Source organism: Ascaphus truei, chromosome 7 (genome assembly GCF_040206685.1).
Source record: "Ascaphus truei isolate aAscTru1 chromosome 7, aAscTru1.hap1, whole genome shotgun sequence".
Lineage (NCBI taxonomy): Eukaryota > Metazoa > Chordata > Amphibia > Anura > Ascaphidae > Ascaphus > Ascaphus truei.
This window is the reverse complement of record NC_134489.1, coordinates 61,980,433-62,000,876: the sequence shown is the minus strand read 5'-3', so window position 1 is coordinate 62,000,876 and position 20,444 is coordinate 61,980,433. Positions and strand designations below refer to the sequence as shown.

At 44.2% G+C, this 20,444-nt stretch overlaps 1 protein-coding gene across 10 annotated transcripts in view; it reads right to left on the bottom strand.

The window, feature by feature from the left end:
- The window catches only part of SATB2 (SATB homeobox 2), a 121,520-nt gene that overhangs the window by 33,638 nt on the left and 67,438 nt on the right, over positions 1-20,444 (bottom strand). For 5 of the 10 annotated variants that reach the window (XM_075608712.1, XM_075608714.1, XM_075608719.1 and 2 more), the window contains 3 exons: positions 11,723-11,935; positions 10,237-10,380; positions 6,633-6,791 (listed from right to left, as the gene is read on the bottom strand). In XM_075608712.1, coding sequence (XP_075464827.1) covers positions 6,633-6,791; positions 10,237-10,380; positions 11,723-11,935 — 516 coding nt within the window. The remainder of the gene's footprint in view (positions 1-6,632; positions 6,792-10,236; positions 10,381-11,722; positions 11,936-20,444) is intronic. The other 5 variants (XM_075608718.1, XM_075608716.1, XM_075608717.1 and 2 more) reach the window with 3 other exon arrangements.

Here is a 20,444-nt window from a genome sequence, read left to right as displayed (position 1 = left end):
CTGACTGTATTGTAATACGGAAAAAATCATTACAATGCAATCTGTTTATTTTAATATTATCAACAAAAGACAAAGATACCCAATGCTACATCCAATGTGACAAAATGCCTGGGGGGGATACAGTATAGGCCTTTAAGTATGGGCCTGGGGGAGTTTAAGTATGGGAGTGGGAGGGGGGGTGTTAAGTATGGGCCTGGGGGAGTTTAAGTATGGGAGTGGGAGGGGGGTGTTAAGTATGGGCCTCGGGGGTTAAGTATGGACCTGGGGGGGTTAAGTATGGGCCTGGGGGGGTTAAGTATGGGCCTGGAGAGGGTTAAGTATGGACCTAAGGGGTAAAGTACAGTATGGGACTAAAATTAATTCCAATTCCTCTCTTCAACCGGTCCGCGGTGGGGGCCTTCGATCGGTCAGCAAGGGGGCTTTCATCTGGCCCGTGGGGGGAGGCTTCAACCAGACCAGGGGGGGGGAGCCTTCAACTGGCCTGCGCTTCAACCGGCCGGGGGGGGGGTCTTCAATTGGCAGGCGGTGGGACTGGTTTCGGAGGGGAGATGGAAGGCACGTGGGTGGGTGACTGACTGCCTGGGTCGGTGACTGACTGCCTGGGTGGGTGACTGACTGCCTGGGTCGGTGACTGACTGCCTGGGTGGGTGACTGACTGCCTGGGTGGGTGACTGACTCCCTGGGTGACTGACTGCCTGGGTGGGTGACTGACTGCCTGGGTCGGTGACTGACTGCCTGGGTGGGTGACTGACTGCCTGGGTGGGTGACTGACTGCCTGGGTGGGTGACTGACTGCCTGGGTGGGAGGGTGAGTGACTGACTGACTGGGTGGGTGGCTTTGACTGACTGACTGGGTGGGTGACTTTGACTGACTGCCTGGGTGGGTGACTGACTCCCTGGGTGACTGACTGCCTGCCTGGGTGACAGCCTGGGTGGGTGGTTGACTGCCTTGACTGCCTGGGTGGGTGACTGACTGCTTGGGTGGGTGACTAACTGACTGACTGCCTGGGTGGGTGACTAGCTGCCTGGGTGGATGACTGCCTCGGTTGACTGCCTGGGTGGGTGACTGAGTGGGTGGGTGACTGCCTTGGGTGTCTGCCTGGGTGGGTGACTGACTCGGTTGACTGCCTGGGTGGGTGACTGCCTGGGTGGGTGACTGAGTGGGTGGGTGACTGCCTTGGGTGTCTGCCTGGGTGGGTGACTGACCTTGACCGGGTGGGTGCTACTTCCTGCTTTCCTGCCTGCCAGATGCTTCAGAGGAAGCTTTGTCCATTGATTTTGCCTCGCTTCCCCTCTGCCCCCGATCCCCTCGACTCCAGCCGGGCAGAATGTAGGCTTGGGGGGGGGGGTTTGGAAGTAGGCTTGGGGGGGCATGGGAGGTGGGCTGGGGGGGCATGGGAGGTAGGCGAGACTGCGAGCTAATTCCCGCGGGAGCATTTAGTTTCTACCCCCTCGGCCCCTGGTCCCCGCAGGTGCTGAGGGGGGAGCTGGGTTGGCAGGCGCTGGCTCGCAACAGCCCTTCCCCTCCATCCCTCGGTAGCGGGGGGGGGGGGGCAGGAAGCGGGTTCACCGTGCTTCCCTGCACATGCGTGCCGAGACCTCTGTGCATACGCACGGGGATCGGCGTCCGGCGTTTTTTTTGGCGCAACAAGCCAGAGGACCCGAACGCACCACTGCTGCCATACCCCAAGGCATTTTTTTTCCCTTTCCTGACACTTAAAAAAAAAAAACATTTATTACACGGGCACGGCCGCCCAGGGGGCCCGGGCACCCTGATTCACCGGGCCCGGGACGTCAACCCCAGCAGACCCACCCTGTTGGCGGCACTGCTAGAGATACCAACTTTAGGTCAAAGGAAATAGGACCACTTGTGATTGTTGATGATTCCAGTGCAATACGACACATGTACTGTATGTGTGGGCTGAGTGTTTTTTATCTTTGTTTTTACATGGCTCTGTACATTTACTGGGCACGATACAAGATGAGATACATCGACTACGACAGTGTAATCTAGGGGTAGCCAACTCCATTCCTCAAGGGCCACCAACAGGTCAGGCTTTAAGGATATCCCTGCTTCAGCACAGGTGGCTCAAGCAGTGGCTCAGTCGAAGCCACCTGTGCTGAAGCAGGGATATCCTTAAAGCCTGACCTGTTGGTGGCCCTTGGGGACTGGAGTTTCCCACCCCTGCATTAAGTCCTCTGGCACTGAAGGCTTGACTCACGGCAGCGCTGCTTTGAATGGGGTTAAAGGCGACTAATGTCAGTCCCGAGAAGACATTGCACACCAGCCGTGTGACCCGCAGCTCTTGCTAACGTCGCTAAAAAAACAACAACCCACCTCCGTTACCGACAGCGAAACTCTGATATTCACATGAGGGGGAACGGAGAGAAAAAAAGGAGCATGTTTGCAAAACCAATTGTGCCCTTTTTCACATTTACTGCACGTTTTCCACATGTCATTTATTACAGAGTGGAAAACCGTTAAATGCACAGTAGTTTTGCCAAGTAGCATTATGCATTTAGCAGCTTTAGTCATTTAACAGTTCAAACCCTCATTATATTTGGCCATGTGGTGCATAGGGGGTTTTGTGTGTGTGTGTATATTCATTTAGTTATTTAAGTAGGTTGCTAGTGGCTCTCCCTAAAATCTATTTCACAGCAAGCCAGGAGACTGCGGGCGGTTATGTACCCACCTGCCAGTCGACCATGCTAGCAAGAAATTGATTTCTCCTAAGTCACTTTGCAACAATGTATCCAACAGTGATCAAAGTGTGATGGTTCTAGGGAGGTAAAGATGGCACTACTTTTTTAATTCTTACACATGGAGTACCACGACTTTTGTATTCTTACACCCTGAGTACCACTATTTTCTTTTCACACTCAGAGTACCACTAGTATTTTCTTCACACGCAGAGTACCACTGCTATTTTCTTTCCCCCCTCCAGAGTACCAATGTTATTTTCTCCCCACCTCCTCCTGAGTACCACTGCTATTTTCTCTTTCCCCCCGCCCTCCGGAGTACCACTGCTATTCCCCACCCCCCCTCCCTCTTCTGAGTACCACTGCTATTTTCTTCCCTCCCCTCCGCTGCTGAGTAGGGTTGCCAGGTGGTTTCTCCAAAAATACTGGACACAATGGTGAAAGGTGCTCAAGACACACACCTCTCAGCTCCATGCTGTTTCCTCCTCTCCTTGACCTCACCCAAAGGCTCCTCCTGACACGTCCTCATGATTGGCTGCATTACCAAGCAACAGCCCTGGTCTCTCCCTGCTCGAGGAAATCCCGCAGCACCCCCCCCCCCCCTCCCAAGTCAGTCAGGTCACTATGTCTAGAGAGGCAATACCAGCCACATACACGTCCAGTATTACCTCTGTTTTTTTCTGGACAGATTGTCCAAATACAGAACAGTCTGGTTCAATACTGGACACCTGGCAACCCTACTACCTGAGTACCACTACCATTCCCCCCCCGCCCCCACCCCCTCCTGAATACCACTACTATTTTCACCCTCCTATCCTGAGTATTACTGCCTCTATACTTATAAACATACAAAACCACTTTGTTTTTAAGAAAAAGGAAGTTCTTTCACAAAACCTCTCCCATTTCTATTTTTACAGCTAAAATGCTGCCTACATCTGTCTAAAATACAGTCCAAAGGCTTTGCCATATTCTTTAATAAATATCTTTTTTTAATCAGACACCGGTGACTAGTTTTTAAGCCATCATTACCACTGGTGTTAAGGTGCTGTGTGTCATTTAAAGGAGCAATTTGTGCACTTTTTTTATTTATCATTTTTTTAAACATGGGAATGAAGCAGCGGGTCTCCGGAGAAGAACCCCATTAATTTGAGCTCCGGGGACCCCCTGCTTCCAGAGATACGTACCTCCAAAGGGGGTGGCGGTACCTCTGCAAAATGTAAAGCCCCCAGTCACGTGAGGCAATAGGAAGCTGAACCTGATGATGTCACGGCTTCCTATTGGCCCGCAGGGCGCAAGCTTTGAAACCCTGCCATTACAAGCGGAGTGGCTACCGGCACCCCCTATGGTGGTAAGTTTCTCCGGAAGCAGGGGGTCACGAAGCTGCAATTCATGGGGTTCAGCTCCGGAGACCCCCTGCTTCCATCCTCTGTTCAAAAAATAATAATCGCAAAACAAAAATCGTCAGCGTGGATTGTCTCTGTAATGGCGCTTATGCGTTATGTATGTAGTAAGTATTATTAATATTGTTTATGTGTAAGGCACCAACCTATTCCACAGCGAGGTACAATGGGGGTACAGAGATGTGATAATTACACAAACAGAGTTACATACAAATAAGGACAAACATGCACAAACAGGTACTGATGTAATGAGGGCCCTGCTCTTGGGAGCTTACACTCTATGGTCCTTATTCTGTAAGGTGTGATAAGGGCAGGTGGCGTGTTATCGCATGAAAGCTCCATTGACTTTAATGGGACTTTCCTAAGATAGCACGTCACCTGCATTTATCACACCTTACAGAATAAGTCCCTATGTATCTAAACCTTAATTTTTATATATATATATATATATAGCATCTCTTTCCATAGATTGGAAAATTGACATCATTCAGGGAAATATAATACATACAGGCAATATAAAGCTATCATTAGGGGAGGGAAGTACTTGACCCAAAAGCTTACAATCTAATTGGTAATTTGGGGTAATGACAGAGACAGTAGGCGTACATGGACACACGTATAGTCAGAACATTTTTGAAAGACCTATGCAACTCTTATATGGCTGAAAACCTTTCTCTTAGATGGCAAGCTCTTCCAGGCAGGGATTCATGATATCCGTGTATATTTAACGAATGTATTAGATAGACTAAAACTCTCTGTCTCCTAAGGCCTGTTCTGTAAGGTGATATGTATATGGTTGGCATCATATATATATATAATAAATACAAATATATATATATATATATATATATATATATATATATATATATATGTGTGTGTGTGTGTATATGCATATGCAAAAATAAATATACATTGTTAGAGCAAAGAGAAAGTACCCAACACACACAGAGAACTCTCTTAGCGTTGGCTGGCTATATGAATGTATCTTTGTTGTCTGGCTCTCATTATCAAACCACTTGGCACTGATACTTCCAACATAATTCATCCTAAGCCCCATAAACAGCATCCATGTGTTCAATACCTTATTTAGAAGATGCCTTTAAGTAAGCTTTATTTTCTCTTATTAAACGTGCACAATGGTGTAACCTCGCCCAAATGCTGGTCATTAACTGCAAAGCCCATGAAACGTCTGCATGACTTATATCTCCCTAATGGGATGTTAGGCGGTTAGTTTTTTTTTTTTTTTTTTTTCAAGTTGCCTGTGAAAGTTTCCTTATTAGACAGGCTTGGGGACTATCTGTGAAAATTCAAAACAGGCAGCCGCGTGAAGACTTGTTATTTATGGTAACGTGTTCCATGACCAATCAGGTGTAAGATTCCCATCCCCATGTGCGCTTGCTGTTAGAGTTCTCATGGGCAGCACGTTCTGCCTTTTAACAACAGAACTTCCATATCCTTCTGTATGACGAGAGCTGCGATATCCAAGGTTGTGGGGTTGAGACCAGCCTCTGACACTTTTGCTCTGTGTGATTTGGAAAAAATAACTTTATCTCAGTTTGTCATGCTTGTTTAGTGACAAGTCACCCAAGGATGCCTCAGCCTAACCTGAAGGGTTCCCCATCCCCACAGGAAATACAATGGTTATCGGCTTGTTGTGTATTGTAGGTGAAAGAGTTTGGCATCAATTAAAAAAGAAAAATAGCAATTGACATGGCGGTCCCTATGATAACACTGTAACTGGAAATGTCCCATTTAGAAATAATGGGATATTGTATTGGAAATTTAATTTTAACCAGTTTTATAAGAACATTACTCAACTGAACTACTGGTAAACTGATTACTATCCACTCATCAAATAGGGGTTTATTGTGGTAAATAAAGGACAAGGAAGACTGAATTACTCTATTCCTTTCCCCTCTCCCTTTTTTGGAAGCTGACATACAGACCATAGCCCAAGTTCATGAAGAACCCTTGTGAATGCTGTCTACCTACTTTCATGCAGACCTCAGAGCCAAAAAAATATGCACCTGGGACTCCATCCCAGAGGTGGCTGCATGAACATCTCTAGAGAAAAACAGCGAAGAGGCTCATTCAATATCCGCCAAAGCAGCCAATTGGGCTATTTTCTGATGGAATTCCCCAACCTCCTGGACACTTAATATGTCAAACACTTAAATCTCACTTGGAAAGGGCAATCCAAGTTCTAATACAGTTTAGTGAAGAACACAAATTCATAATTACATATCTTTAAGTCAGATAAATCCATTGTACACCATGCTTATCTGGTGAATTCATGAACTATCCAAGACTGATAGGATGTCCCTACTTTTGCATGGGATTCCATAGATTGGCCATAGCCAGTATCAACCCCGCTAATACCATAAAAAGTATTACATGTGGCGAGTGAGCCTCCCATTAAGTATGGATTTAGCATAATGCTGTTATAAGAACAGATGTATTTTTATAGGTGGACTGGGAGTACGGGACATCAGAGGCAGAACCTACAGCCTCTCCCCCTTCAAAGGCCACTCACCTGACTTTTATTAGCAGCTACTTTGGCAAACAGAGCCTGGGACACCTTGGCTCTTTTCATCTCCTGCTGAATCTCGTCGTAAACGACAGCTGTGATGTGAACGCTGGAGCCTTCCACTTTTACCGTTACATCGGGCACCGGCGTGGTGGAGGTTTTCACCTGTCGGGAATCAGAGAAAAGATAAATAATATAAGAGAGATTGGGGGGGGGGGGGGATTAGGAGGGGGAGGTGAAGTAGGAAAATTTTACTTTCAGCTGAACCATCTGTGCGGAAATTGTCAAAGGACCCGAGCCACTTGGTGCCAAACTGCATTAGCTACGGAGGGACACGTCCTGTCCATTATTCTAATCGGGTTAATTGCGATTGGAAAGAATGGCTTTCACGCGTTTTGGAGCGCGTCTCGCCCACTGGAATACGGTACCACTCATTTTTAGCGTATGCCCCATGTTAACGGGCATGTCTCGCAATGCGGTGCCCCGGTCTGGCATGGGAGAGGTTAAAATGTTATTTTAAAAAAAATAACAACCCTTCACTCTCAATGGGAAATGCACATCTTTACCCAGCTCTGGCAGAGAAAGGGTTAAGAAATCAATTGATTGAAACAATATATACTAAGTGGAACAGCACAATGTAGAAGAGAGATGCTGCTGTTGGCAGAAAGAAGCTCTCGGCCCGCCCAGTCTGACCATTTCCCTACCTTCTGTGAATCCTTAAGACCCTATTTGAACCCCAGCTTGTTTCCCTCCATAAGTAGGATATTGTGTCTATCCTCATTCAATTTTGAATTCCTATGCTGCATTAGCTTCTACCACTTCTACCGGGAACGCTGTTCCGTGCATCCACTACCCTATCAATGAAGGGAGTGCTCATGTTTCCCAGCGATGCCAACTCTCACTGGATTTTTGGAAGTCTAACTGCTTTGGAGCCAGTGTCTCATGGACTTTGCACTGCACTTTCCCAGTAAAGTACAATTTTTCGAATGGTCAGCCGCCCACAAATCTCGCTGATTTCTGTCCTCAGAGGTGGTCATCTCTGCTTTCCTCTGAGCCTCCCACCCTCAAGCTTCACGACGTGGTCCTCTTGTTCCACCACTTCTCTAACAAATCCTTCACCATATTGATTGGTACGTCTATCCTACCTGCGCTCTATAAACAATGCACTGCCAGAACCTCCGGCACAGAAAGGGTTTTACAGCCCAGTACATAACTGAACAACGGCACGAGGTGTGTGACGTTTTTTTTTTTTAACCCCGTTGTTTGACGAGGTCCTCAGCGCGGAAACCAATTCTCCCAGAAAAAATGAGAAAATGGGTACAGGTCTCTAAATAATAAATTACTACTCAATTTACGGCACTCCCTCACGTCCTACTCATCCTTTATTAAACATGTATGTGTGTCATCTGAGCACACAGCTCCATCTATGATTATCCTAATTATGCTAAGCAGTCGGACACCCAATTTCACCTAGGAAATCAGCGGAAATGAAAAGAGAAATGTCATTGTCGCATTCCCGGGCCCCAGGTTGCCTTTGATTTGCACCTTTAATTTTCTTAAACGGTTATTGTTATTTTTGTATTTTTTTTTTATTCTGCCACCCTGCTTTAATTGAATGACAGATGAAGGGCAACAAGAAAAGAAAAACATGATTCTTAATCAATGATAGGAAGGTTTTATTGGCGCTGTTCTGTACTATAGCCACACAAAAAAATCTTCCTAAAAGCTGTAACGAGGGTCTATGTATCAAGGCAATTTTGGAGAAAAATGGGTCATTTTCATCCTGCCCCTATGCATCGAAGCCTTTTGCTCCAATTATGCCCTGTCTGCCCTAGCTTGTGAGTTAGGGGGCGTCAGTAGGTCAGTAGGAGGAGCTGGGGAGCGGCAGTAGGAGGATTTGGGGAGCGGCAGGTGTAGTAGTTGGAGAGCGGAAGAAGGAGGAGTTGGGGAGCATCAGTAGAAGAAGTTGGGAGCATCAGAAGGAGGAGTTGGGGTGCGTCATTAGGAGGTGTTGGGGAGCATCCATAGAAGGAGCTGAAGAGCGTCAGTAGGACGAGCTGGAGAGGGGCAGTAGGAGGAGTTGGGGAGCGGCAGGTCTAGTAGGTGGGGAGCGGCAGTAGGAGGAGTTGGGGAGCATCAGTAGAAGAAGTTGGGAGCATCAAAAGGAGGAGTTGGGGTGCGTCAGTAGGAGGTGTTGGGGAGCATCCATAGAAGGAGCTGAGGAGCGTCAGAAGGACGAGCTGGGTAGGGGCAGTAGGAGGAGTTGCTGAGTGTTAGTAGAAAGAGCTGGGAAGGGGCAGTAGGAGGAGTTGCTGAGTGTTAGTAGAAAGAGCTGGGGAGGGGGCAGCAGGAGGAGTTGCTGAGTGTTAGTAGAAAGAGCTGGGGAAGGGGCAGCAGGAGGAGTTGCTGAGTGTTAGTAGAAAGAGCTGGGGAGGGGCAGCAGGGGGAGTTGCTGAGTGTTAGTAGAAAGAGCTGGGGAGGGGCAGTTGGAGGAGTTGGGGAGCATCAGTAGGAGGAGTTGGGGAGCAGCAGTAGGAAGAATTGGGGGAGGAGTTACATGGTGCACATATTATAATGAGATGTATTGCATTGTGTGTCTCTGTGCCCCATTGCTTTTCTCTTTTATTTGCCCCAAAAATCCCCCATATTTTGGAGAGAAAAACAGAGCATTTTAAACCTGCTCCTATGCATCAAAGCTTTTTACTCCAATTATGCCTTGTCTGCCCCAGTGCACCGTGGGGAGCATCGGTAGGAGACGTTGGAGAACGTCAGTAGGAGGGAGTTAGGGAGCGTCAGGAGGAGAAGTTGGAGAGCATCCGTAGGATAAGTTGAGAGCATCAGTAGGAGTTGCGGAGTGTCAGTAGGAGGAGTTGGGGAGTGTCAGCAGGAGGAGTTGGGGAGCTTCAGTAGCAGGAGTCAGGGAGGACTTACATGGTGCACATATTATAACGAGATGTATTGCATTCTGTGTCTCTGTAACCCATTCCTTTTCCCTTTTATTTGCCAAAAAAAATCCCCATATTTTGGAGCAAAATCAGGGCACCATTTTTCTCCAATTATGCCTTGTTTTCCCCAATGCACCTTGGGGAGCGACAGTAGGAGAAGTTGGGGAGCGTCAGTCGGAGGAGTTGGGGAGCATCAGTAGGAGAAGTTGGGGAGCGTCAGTAGGAGGAGTTGGGTTGTTCCAGTAAGAGGTGTCTGGGAGTGTCGGAGGAGTTGGGAAGCTGCAGTAGGATGAGTTGGGGAGCGTCAGTAGGAGTTGGGGAGGAGTTATATGGTGCAGAGATTATGAGATGTATTGCATTCTGTGTCTATGTGCCACATTGCTTTTCCCTTTTTATTTACCCCACAAATCCCCCATGTCTCAAGTGGCTTAGGTCTAAAACACACTGCATCAGATGTAAGAAACCGTCCAAAAATGGAGCATTGGGTAAAAACACGTTTCTCTACGTTGATACACAGACCCCAATGATGCTGAGCTTAGCTGCTACCTAACCTACTACCATTAGCACCAGTATCACTGTTATCAGCTTCCGTAGCAAGATTAAAGATCTCTTTTAAAGCAGAAGGCCACGCTGCTCACTGATTTATTTATTTTTTTATAGCTTACCTGAACCGGGGGGTCCCCCAGAGCTGGTCCGTGTGTCCCCCGACCTCCGGGGACCTCCCGATTCCCGATTGATGAGCAGTTTTGCCTACCAGGCAAGAATACTTGCCCGACACAAAATGATCGTTGGGTCAGGGCTTGCTCCGACTGCCAATAGAAATTTGCAACGTCAAAACCGGCACAAAAAGACTACAAATATCTCGAGGATCGAGGGGTCGGGGGACCACAGTTCAGTTTCAATTGAACCCACCTGGTTCAGGTAAGCTTAAAAAAAAATAAAACATTTTGCTGCTTGAAAGTAGCGGTTTTACTTATTTGTATCTTGTGGAACGTTACTATGCTTGGCTTTTTCTCCAGGAACACTGAATTGAAGCATATCAGCTACTTCTGTTGATCTGTTTGATAATGACTGCATTATTGTGACTTTGCAAACAAAGAAGAAAACCAGAAGAACAATCTAATTTTGACTTTGAGGACTGACAAACAGTTTGATCACCCCCCAAAAAAACAATAAATGAATGCAACCTTACTCCTACTGTTTCTAATGATCTGCCCACATGTATGCAAAGATGAGCCCTGAGTTATAAAGCACTTTTCAGTAAATCACTATGATTTTGCTATAATGACTTCTCCAAAGTAAAGCGCTGAATATTTTGGAAGGACGTGTGTGAACAGGACGGAAGAGAGAAGGAAAATGCCCTTCTCTGGTCGTTTCAGACATGAATGTGTTAAAATATGTGCAGTGTGAAATATGTTTGCATTGAACCAAACTGTAACCCGATGCACCTCTCCTGCGGGTGATATATCAAGAGCCTAAATATTGCAAACAGACAACAATTATCTCTCTCGTTTCTTGTTTATTAGTTGCTGCAACAACTGCCCAAGGCTTGTCCGTTACCTTTCTTACATCTGATGTAGATCATTAGACAAAAGGCTTTAAATCTACTCAGGCTTCAGTAAAATCGTATAAACCAAGGTGCAGTGTTGGGAAGGTAACACCTGCCTAACTCCTATAAACAGTTAATGACTAGCAGATGCACTCTGGGCAGACTGGGCGCAATAGGAGAGACATTGAGCCATATTTACTATGCAGTCTTCTTCCATAGGACCCGTAGCAGCTCTAGAAGACACCTTCTAGTCCATTGACGTCGGTAGGCTGTAAGGTGTCTTCCAGAGCCAGAAGAAGACTACTTAGTAAATATGGTCCATTGGCTCGTATTCAATATGCTGTGAAGCAGCTTCTCCATGACAGGGAAGTCTCTGAGCTCAGCTCAAATAAATGGGACTTAGGCACTTATTCAATATGCACTGAAGCTGTCTTTCTTATGCTGGTGAAGATTTTAGTCCCATTCATTTGAACAGAGCTACTGTAATGTCCAGCACGGGGAAGACGTCTTCATAGCATCTTGAGCAAAGGTCCTCTGAGTCTTTCCTGGCATGTAGAGGCAGCTCCGCGGCAACAAATAACAATAAAACGGGATGGACGTACCTGTGGGACCTTGGAGGAGCAAGGGCTGCTGGATGCTGAGGACACCAGGCTTACATTAGAGTTCATGCTCCTCTCTCTCTCGTCCTGATAGATCCGGTCTCTCTCTATCTCCGGCAGGTTTAGGAAGTTCTGCATGGCCCTCAGGTTCACCAGGAGGGACTGGGACGCTGTCCTGGGATCCTCTTCCTTACGAAGGATTTCTGACAGCAAGCCCTGATCCAAAAAATTCAAATGCCCATTGTGTTTTTTTTGTTTTTTTTTGGTAACTCGGTAGACACACATAAACACAGCAACTGACGTCCTAGAGAAAGATTTCCATTAGAACCTCCTTCAAGTCTATATTTATGTATCTCTACCTCTTCGTGTATTGGCAATTATTACCTCATGCTACCGTGGCAGCCTCTCTTTGATTACACCAGGAGTGGCCAACTCCAGTCCTCAAGGGCCACCCTTGAGGAATGGAGTTGGCTATCCCTGGATTACACTGTCAGCCGATGTGTATTTCATCCTGTAACGTGCTCAGTACATGTTCAGAGCCATGTAAAAACAAAGACAAAAACCACTCGGTCCACCCAGTCTGCCAACTTTCCTACCTGTTGTGAAACATTTAAACTCTTTTAGATCCTTAGCCTTCTTTCTTATTTAAGATACACTTGTGTTTATCTCAAGCAATCCTAACCTCTTTAGTACACTAAGGACATACAGTGTACATTGTGAGGGCAGGCACGACAGTGGCTCTTAGGACATATCCTATATGTCAAGGCACTATGCTCCTTCCCTATGGGCCACAGGGCGCCGAGATCTGCACGGAAGGGGAGGGTCTTCCAAGGCTCGCCCGAAAACGATCACACGAACAGGAATTCCTCAACAAGGTGGCAGGACACTCAGGCACTGAAGGAGTTAAATTCCATGAATCCCTCACTCCTCCCATGAAGAAATGGCGATGAGTTTTCTAACTCAAGGCTGCTGAAAATGTACACACACACACACTTAGAGGGTGAGCTCCCCCCAATCTGGGACTGCACTTTTCCATAGCCTCCTTTATTGCACATCCTCTTGGGTTTCCTTGTTCTACAATGCAGTCTTACTTAGCAAACATCATAAAAAGTCATTTGTAAGAATATCTATTCGCAAATGACTTGACCTTCAAATTCTTCCACTTTACAATAAAGGGCATGGTAAGGCTTACACCAGTTTAGTGGAACTGCTGCATTAACTGATTGTCCAGTAACATTGTAAGCATCTCGTGCCCCTCTTAACCACTTAGCTGCCAAAATGCTTAAATATAGCACCCTGTATGTATCAAAGGTAATATTCTGTATGTTAGAATATTGTCTCTCACCATTATTATACTGTGCTGCAAAATATGATGGGCCCATATCAAAACATTTTAATTAGCCTTTTTTATTATTATTATTACAGCACTGAGTAATGCATCACATTATACAAGAACAAAGTATAACAGTAAGCATGATATTGGCACTAATAATACCTTACAGAAGGACATAGTGAATATCTGTATATAGAATATGTTATCGCTCCTCTTGTTTCATTAATTAGCGTTATATATACAGTAGGTTGCTTTACCGTGGATTCTGTCCTGCAAACGTATACACTTCACATTATACACCACAGTATCTAACCTGCATTTTTCTTGTCACCTGCAACTAATTAGACGCTCAATATGCAAAGCAACCTCCTTCAAGAAAAACAAATGGTCATTATTCTGTTTAATTGTAACCCAATGAGGCATCATTTATTTTTTAAAGTGATAGACACCAGGTGTGTGCGGGCGACCAGAAGTCGTGTTTCCATTTCCGAGAAAGCCTGGAGTGGGTTAGACAAATAATGTTTTGAAGCTTGGACAGAGGTGAAAGTGGTTTGTCCTTCTTTATCCTATAATAGTATGGCCTACGCTAACTTTTAATATTTGTTTATCCCCTTCACAGCTTGAAGCAGAAATACATGCTGCATTGCGTTTTAATTATTACTGTATTATTTTGTTAATTACAGGATTGAAGTAGGGGGTCTCTGTAATCGAATTGTGTTCATTTTATCTCTGGGGGGATTCTAGAGATACTTACCTCCGTAGGATGCCGATATCTATGAAGTCAGAGAATAATGTGTGCCTAACATAATGGCGGTTTTAAATGTCCCGCTTCATGCGGGCCAATAAGAAGCCATGACATCATCCTCTGCGGCTTCCTATTGGCCAGCGTTACCGGGACATTTAAACTTCACACAAATTTTTTTTTAAAAATACAGTTATTCCCAGATTTGGCGGCAATTTCCCTCCTGGGAAGACCAATTCAAATATACAGCGACCCTCCGTCAAGCTGATCGCCCATATCATGTCAGCCACTAGATGCTGTATCGCGGCGTCATGGAAAAAACAGGAAGCTCCCTCTCTAGCTATGGTTAAACATAGGATATGGCATGTCTCCATTATGGAGAAACTCACTGCATTTCTGAGAGAGAACTGCCATAATTTTCCCAGATCTGGGATCTCTGGTTTGCCGAAGAGGGGGGACAAAGAGGCAACAGAGAACTGGCCTTTATATATGATGGAAAAATCGTTCCTCCTGAGGTTATTCGGCAAGGCCTGGAACAACGAATATTTCTTATAGATAATAGTTACTAGATAACAGACAAGTTAAAAACCTAAAGCTGATAAATAAGATGATTCCCCCCCCACCCCCCTCTCCTCCATCCTACTTTTCCTTTGTATTTGTCTGGTCTATTTATTATTTAATTGTGTTATTAGCAGCTGTTAATTTGACCCCATCAGTACTGTTCAGTTTTCAATGAAAAGTGGGCTCGTTTGGCCCATATGTTATACGATGCGAAAAATTCTTGATGTGGTCCTGAATGTTCCCTTTTTATTTTCTGTATCCCATTGAAAACGGCTAATAAAATTGAGTTGAAAAAAAATAAAAAATAAAAACTTCACAGGGATACCGGCTCGGCTACGGAGGTAAGTTTCTCTGGAAGCAGGGGGTCCCGCAGCTAAAATCAACACAGTTCAACTCCGGAGACCCCCTGCTTGAATCCTGTAATAAACGTTGTTGTTTTTTTATCGCAATGCAGCCTGTTCTGCTGCTTTGGAATGCATTGCTGTGCTGCAGACCCTTCTGCTAGCTACAGGACTAAACTGGGGGGTGATATACCAACACGCCTCATTTCCTCAATGTACTGTATCAACATTCTTTTCTCCAATGTAGCCCATTTGAGTGTAAGCTTGTCATTTGGAGAGTCTGGATAGGAGTTACAGAGGAGTTAAATCTAAACCCCCCCCCCCCCTCCTTTCCTTTTTACTTCCATTTGCAAATGGTTGGTACCCTAAAATAATCGTGACTGCAAGAATTTACAATCCAAGATGTTGGAAAGCCTGCTCCGAAGAAAGGTAGACGGTTCTTAGCGAATACGAGGGAAAGGATGATTAAAATAGGCGTATGAGGTGGAGTCCTGTGGCTAACTGCTCTTAGAAGTGGCATCCTTTTCTGACCTTGCAAAGTCATGTTAACTCCCTCTGCTACAAGAGCTAAAAACTGTATTCTAAGATTGTAAGCCCTTTGCGGTACTGATCATTGCATGTATGTAGCACTAGTTATGCCTTATGACAAATATACAAAAAATATAATAAAAAGACTTCATAATATCAGACCAACCAATAAACGGCAAAAAAAAAAGAACTAGTACTAAAATATTGTAAACATTTGCGTTGTTTTATCTATGTATAAGCTCCAACCCCCTTTGCCATATACAGTATATTCAGCTATAATCTTTCACGGTTGTCACTTCCTCTTCCCTGCTCAATGCTGTCTCCGCTCCAACCCAGCTGTCTCTACCACTATGTTTTATACCTAAAGCCTTTGAATCTCTGTTGAGTAATGTTAATATCTCCCTGCCTTCAAAAGCTGTGTTAAATGTCCACTATTTATCTACACCTACTTTCTCATCCCAACATACCATTTTAATTGTAGGCTCTTCATGGCAATAGTTGTTTTCTATTAGATCTGCTGCGCTGCGTCTATTGATGCTTTATATCAGCACTGTGTCTGTATTCTTAATATTTTTCATATAACTATGCTTATACATTTGTATTCTTTGGCATAATATGTTGGTCTAATAAAATGTACATGAACCCGCAAAAATGTGAGTTTTTAGCGTGGTCAATCCGGCTACTAAAATTCCTTAGTACTGTATTAGATATGCCAGCTGGAAATCATGACGGGGAAGAATATACTTTGCTTTTTTTCCCTGATGAGTAATCTGACCATAAATCATATCTGTCAGGACTGAAGATTTCAATGTATTCAGCAAAGGCTAATTTGCTTTCAAGAGATTGTCTAAACTCCAGCGATAATGATAACCAAACACAGAACCCACACGAAGCCCTGTAATTATGACAAGGTAGCTATAAACAAAGCATTGTCCCGGAAAGACTTCTCAGTGCTGTTTGGTTCAATTAACAAAGTTTGACAGTGAGCTTTAATTATGACGTATGGGCTCTGTGCATGATCAAATAGAGTCTTATATTCTGATACTTGGGTCTGTGGTGTTGAATGAAACATGGTAAAATTAATCTATACGTCAATCTGATATTCCATTCTATGTTGAATTCATTAATTGACAGGGTCTATCTATTGATGGAGAAATGTCTGTTTGTTTCCACTTCCTTTTTCGGTTTATTAGTATCTTCATCATGCTTAATACCCTGCTTAATCAAGTTGCCTAAAATCTGACACATAACTCTTTGGCCGCCAACACTAATTCTGCTTTTCTTTGAACAGTAAATAACAATACCACTTGTGGTGCGTTTGCATGTCTCAGACAGATCTGCTACCCAATCTTTCCCCATTATCTCTTAGCAAACAGTGCTTCCGCTGCAGCCAGGGATTCTGGGTAATGACATGCAAATGAGCACAGTGAGACACTTTTTACTTCTGACCATAATAGCTTTTCCTTGACAAATTATTGGTGTTGTTGTGTGTACCTAACTACTCCATAACTCCTCTTACTGACAATCCCAAAACTGCACGTGTGAAAAATAGGAGCAAAGAAACCTTTTTGTTGACATGAAACATACAGTTCCTCTTGTACCAAAATGAACACATTGTAGTGTTCTGTTTATTTTTTGTTAATCAGACATATACACATACAGTACTTTAAAATCATTTTTGAACGTTGTCTTGGAAATGTTGGCTAAACAATGACATTTCTAACTGTTTCAGTTATCTTATATGTGTTCCAGCATAATGAACAACGAATGAATGAGTAATAACCATGATACCATCATTAGCGAAGCAGCTGAGTTTAGAGGGCAATAAGTAGCTCATAAGATAGACAGTTACAGAATTCCCTATCATAAGAAAAACACTATTTTTTCCACATAGCACCACAAAGTGATACCATCACTTTTACGATGGGTCAAATATTGTCAAGCCAGCCTATCAATTGTTACTTCCGTTCGTGCTAACTTGGATTGCCCTTTTATACCCAGGATCAGGATGGCACTCCAAACACTCAACAGCACACGGTTTTTGGTGTTACAACCAATCCACTGGAATTTAGATTAGACTGAGAGAGCCAAAAACAAATTGGATGGAAGACACGAGTGTCCTTCTCAAGAGAACACACTGATTTCTGGCCAGCTTCTCCTGTCTGGCAACCTCGCCGTTCCCTTTCCTGGGAATCGGGGGAATCGGGGGGATCGGCCTCCTCTGCGGCTGTAGAGTTCATTCTCCCTGGACTGAAGCCTGAACATTTTTACTAGTTTTGGCTACTGTGGGAAAACATTGGCAAACAAAATAAAGGCTTTTGCTTTTGAAGGACAAGCAGAAAACATGGACAATTGTGTCTAACCAGGCATGAGCAGACAGCAGCTCTAAATGATGAATTATATCTAAGCCACTTCCCTTCTAATGATTTAGGGCACTAATCCACTCATTGTAAAATTTGGGAAACCACCCATCGCCACTGCTCAAATATATATATATATATTTTTTACATTTTATTTTCCAGTTTTTTTGGACTAGCTTTAAGTGGCACCACCAAGATACCATGAATCAGCAGAATTTGGGAAGTAAAAACAAGCCCCCACTAACATCACCCTATATTCAATACGGCAAGATAATGATGCCTAAATGTCCATTCACGTGCCTCGTTAAATATCTATTACCTTCTCTTCTCAGTGCAGAGACCAGAGGCCGTAGACTTAATGCCACAGCTGCTATTAAAATTGGAGAAAGGGAGCTACTTATTATCTGGGAAAAGTCTTCTAAGGGTAAGTCTCTCTATGACTTCTAAGGGTAAGTCTCTCTATGACTTCTAAGGGTAAGTCTCTCTATGACTTCTAAGGGTAAGTCTCTCTATGACTTCTAAGGGTAAGTCTCTCTATGACTTCTAAGGGTAAGACCAGGGCAGATCTGCTCAAGGAAACTCCCCATTTTGGTATCATTTCTAAGCCTTGCTCCTTGTCACGCCTATGTGCCCTTAAAATAAATGAGCGCTCTTTCTTGCATCAAAACTCTCACCTTAAATCAACTTTTGATCACAGAACCTAACACATCACTTCCCAGGGGCAGAGAGAGGTGGCCCGTCCTGCTGCTTGTCTAAACACACTACAAATCCAGAAAGAGGTGATTCGTCCATTATATGGTACTAGTATTTCCTACAGTTTGAGGTCTTTTGACATCATAAAGTGTACAGTGTGACACTAACACAAATAGCAAAGAATCTAAATCCAGAAAAGCACAGACAGAATTGTTATAGAGCTGGACCAGTAGATTAGTGGCTAAGATATAACATTTCCTTTAACTGACAGGTCCAAACCGAAACAAGTGGTTTATGTATAGGGTGGGGGAGGGAAAGGGGGGGGCGTTCACAGACACTCAAGTACAGCGCCCATTAAATGTACAGTACAAGCTGCAGATAAAATCTAATCAGCAGGCACTGGCATCACAGAGAATCAACAAGGGAGACCTATATGAAGGCTACTTAACCCCTTGAGTGCCTACTCAAGAAGTACAGGGTATGCTTTGTCTCAGAAGAAGCTACTTTGTGGATACAGTGTTGTACAGTGATACAGGTACACTGCAGGATGTCCAAGTTCAGGATTTTCGGTTTAGCGACCAAAACCTGAACGTTTAATACTTCAATGGTAAACCAAACCCTTTGAAGGGTTTTTACAATCTGTACCTAATCTATTTTGGTGCTAACACCGTCATATTTGCTAGTCATCAAAATTGTTAGCTTAGCTCTGTTCTTTTGTTTGCAAAGTAATTACGAATCCATCATTAGTCACACAGATAAACATAAGTAACTGATACGCCTGAATCCAGTGTTCCCAACAAGAAGCGATACATATTCATTTTTCACAAGATACAAATCAGTAAAACAGTTACTTGGAAGGTGATTGAAACTTTCTAAGGAAGTCGACTCTTGCACTGATTAAAAAAAAAAAAAATTGACCCCACTACGTTGAACTGGCCCTTTAAGTTACATGGCAAGGACCAGGATATTGTGTCTCAACAGGTGACTTCTCCCCATGCGTTAGCAAACGGAAGAGTATTTGTCACCCGTACAAATGGGCCTTGAGATGTGACATTAATTTGCTGGCACTTTGGTGATGGACACATATTCCGAAGCATTAAGCTTGTCCTTGATCAGAGCTTCCTCAATCCACTTCATTGAACACATCTGCTGAGATGGAAGTTCTCAGGGGAAAACTCATGTCGGTGGAAGGGAGGACTTTTTAACATCATTCAATGTAGGTCATTGGACGTGAAATGAAATTAGAGAATTTGGAGAGATTTTAATCAAGCTTTTTGGTGCATTTTTCATGAAGTTGAACCTTTCTGCAGATTAATGCACTGAGCAGCACATTGCCAATTTATACAGATTAATCAAATTAGCCCACACATCTTAAAATTTGATGACTTCTTAACTTCTGAGAGAAAAAGTTTCTATAATGTGTTCCCACTAATTATTTATTTAAATATACTTCTTTTTTTTTTTAATGTGAATAATATTTATTTTACAATGTTTTTTTTGCAGGCGTTGAAAAAGATAGCTATCATCGTGAATATAACACAAACCCAGATCACTGCAAGTTTTCCCCCACAAAATAACTGTGGGGGAGACTCACTAAGCGCCAATACGGGGTATGGCACGCAATCCGGTGTTAAAGTAGCGTCTGCTGCTTTTTTTTTTAATAACTGGTTGGAAGCAGGGAGTCTACATTAATTTCAGCTCCGGTGAACCCCTGCTTCCTGAGATATGTCCATCTGAAGAGGTGCCGATTGCAGCCCTGGCCGGGTTCACATAAATGCAGTTTAAAGGTCCCGTAGGCCAATAGGAAGCCGTGACATCATCCATTGCAGCTTCCTATTTGCCCACATTCCGCAGGAGCTTTAAACTGCACAGAGATCCTTGCAGCACCTTCTCCGGTCGGTATCTCTTGGAGCAGGGGGTCCCTGGAGCCGCAATCAACGTGGTTGAGCTCCGGAGACCCCCTGCTTTTAAACCTAGGAGGGGGCATTTGTAATTTTTTTTTGGACACCAATGTTGCTTTAACCCGGGTCAGGGCGCGACACGCTGCATCAGTGCTTACTGAATCCTATGTGTTGTAGATATTGTGTAATTACTTATCAGAATCAAGTGTATTGTTTTCCATTTGAACAGCTATATAAATACATTTGACACCATGAAGCAACTGTTT